At 54.3% G+C, this 1,058-nt stretch overlaps 1 protein-coding gene across 1 annotated transcript in view; it reads left to right on the top strand.

Annotated features, from left to right (window-relative positions):
* The window catches only part of PAX3 (paired box 3), an 80,902-nt gene that overhangs the window by 445 nt on the left and 79,399 nt on the right, over window positions 1–1,058 (top strand). The window contains exon 2 of the mRNA XM_010001653.1: window positions 880–940. Coding sequence (XP_009999955.1) covers window positions 880–940 — 61 coding nt within the window. The remainder of the gene's footprint in view (window positions 1–879; window positions 941–1,058) is intronic.

Genomic DNA, 1,058 nt, shown 5'->3' with positions numbered 1-1,058 from the left:
CGCCGCGCACACGCTCCCCGCAGCATCCTCTGCCCGCACCGCCGGGCGCCGGCTCCTGGGGCTCTGCCCTGCCCGGGGGCCGGGCGATCCCCTAAACGCACGGACCTGCTCGCTCTGGAGGAGGGAGTGAAGGAGGAAACCTGTGTGAAGAGACGTGCCTCGGGCAGGGAAACTGAACGGGCCAGTCCCGGGGCAGCCTCACCAGGAACCTCCAAACCGCAGGTTCCTGGAGGGCTGTTTATGGCCGGGGCAGCGGCAGCGCAGAGCACGAACCAGAAATCACAGGCGCCCACACACGAGTTATGCCACTCTTCTTTTTCCTTTTCCTTTTCTTTTTCTTTTACTCTTTCTCTTTCTCCCTTTCTTCTATTTCTCTCATTGTCTCCCTTTCTCCTTCCTTTTCCTTTTGTTTTTCCTTCCCTCTTTCGAGTACACCTTGCTATTTGCGAAGCTGTGCTCCCCTCTCCCTTTCACCTCGCCTGGCAATAGTTAGGCAGAGAACTCCCCGCGAAATCCTTCTGAGAAATTAAGTATGCTCACAAACCCGGAAACAGTATAATTGATTTCTTTCTAATAGAGAAGAATCCAGTAATGCTATCGCTCAGAAATTGTTGCCTGTGTTCCTAATAGCTCTAATTTTCACTGTCCATTTGATGTGCTGCAGGTTTAATATAGAGCTCTCACTAATCCAATTAAAAATGCACCTGGCCTGGAAGAGCTCTGTAATTAGCAGAAGCATTTTTAGCTATTTCTGCTGGAAAACCGTGAAATCATCTCTGCTGGCATAAAGGATTGTAATATGGGGGAGGGGGCGAGGAGGGGAGGGAGGAGCGGGGCCAAACATTCGTGCCTAATCTTTTTCCCTTGAATTTTTAACAGTTTCCGTGCGGAAGGATGCGGCTGCTCCTGCTCGGTGTCTGATAGCGCAGGACGAGACTAGGTGGGTTTTATACGGCTCTCCCCTCCCACTCCCAGGACCCCGGCCCAGGAGCCTGTCTCGGGGGAGCGGGGCTCGGCTTTGGGACTGCGGGATGCGCCAGGGCGGCGGGGGGGCCCCC

The sequence above is a fragment of the Chaetura pelagica genome, unplaced genomic scaffold, assembly GCF_000747805.2.
Source record: "Chaetura pelagica isolate M959 unplaced genomic scaffold, ChaPel_1.0 scaffold207, whole genome shotgun sequence".
Taxonomy (NCBI): Eukaryota; Metazoa; Chordata; class Aves; order Apodiformes; family Apodidae; genus Chaetura; species Chaetura pelagica.
Note: the sequence above shows the minus strand (reverse complement) of the source record. Positions and strands in the feature narration are given on the sequence as shown.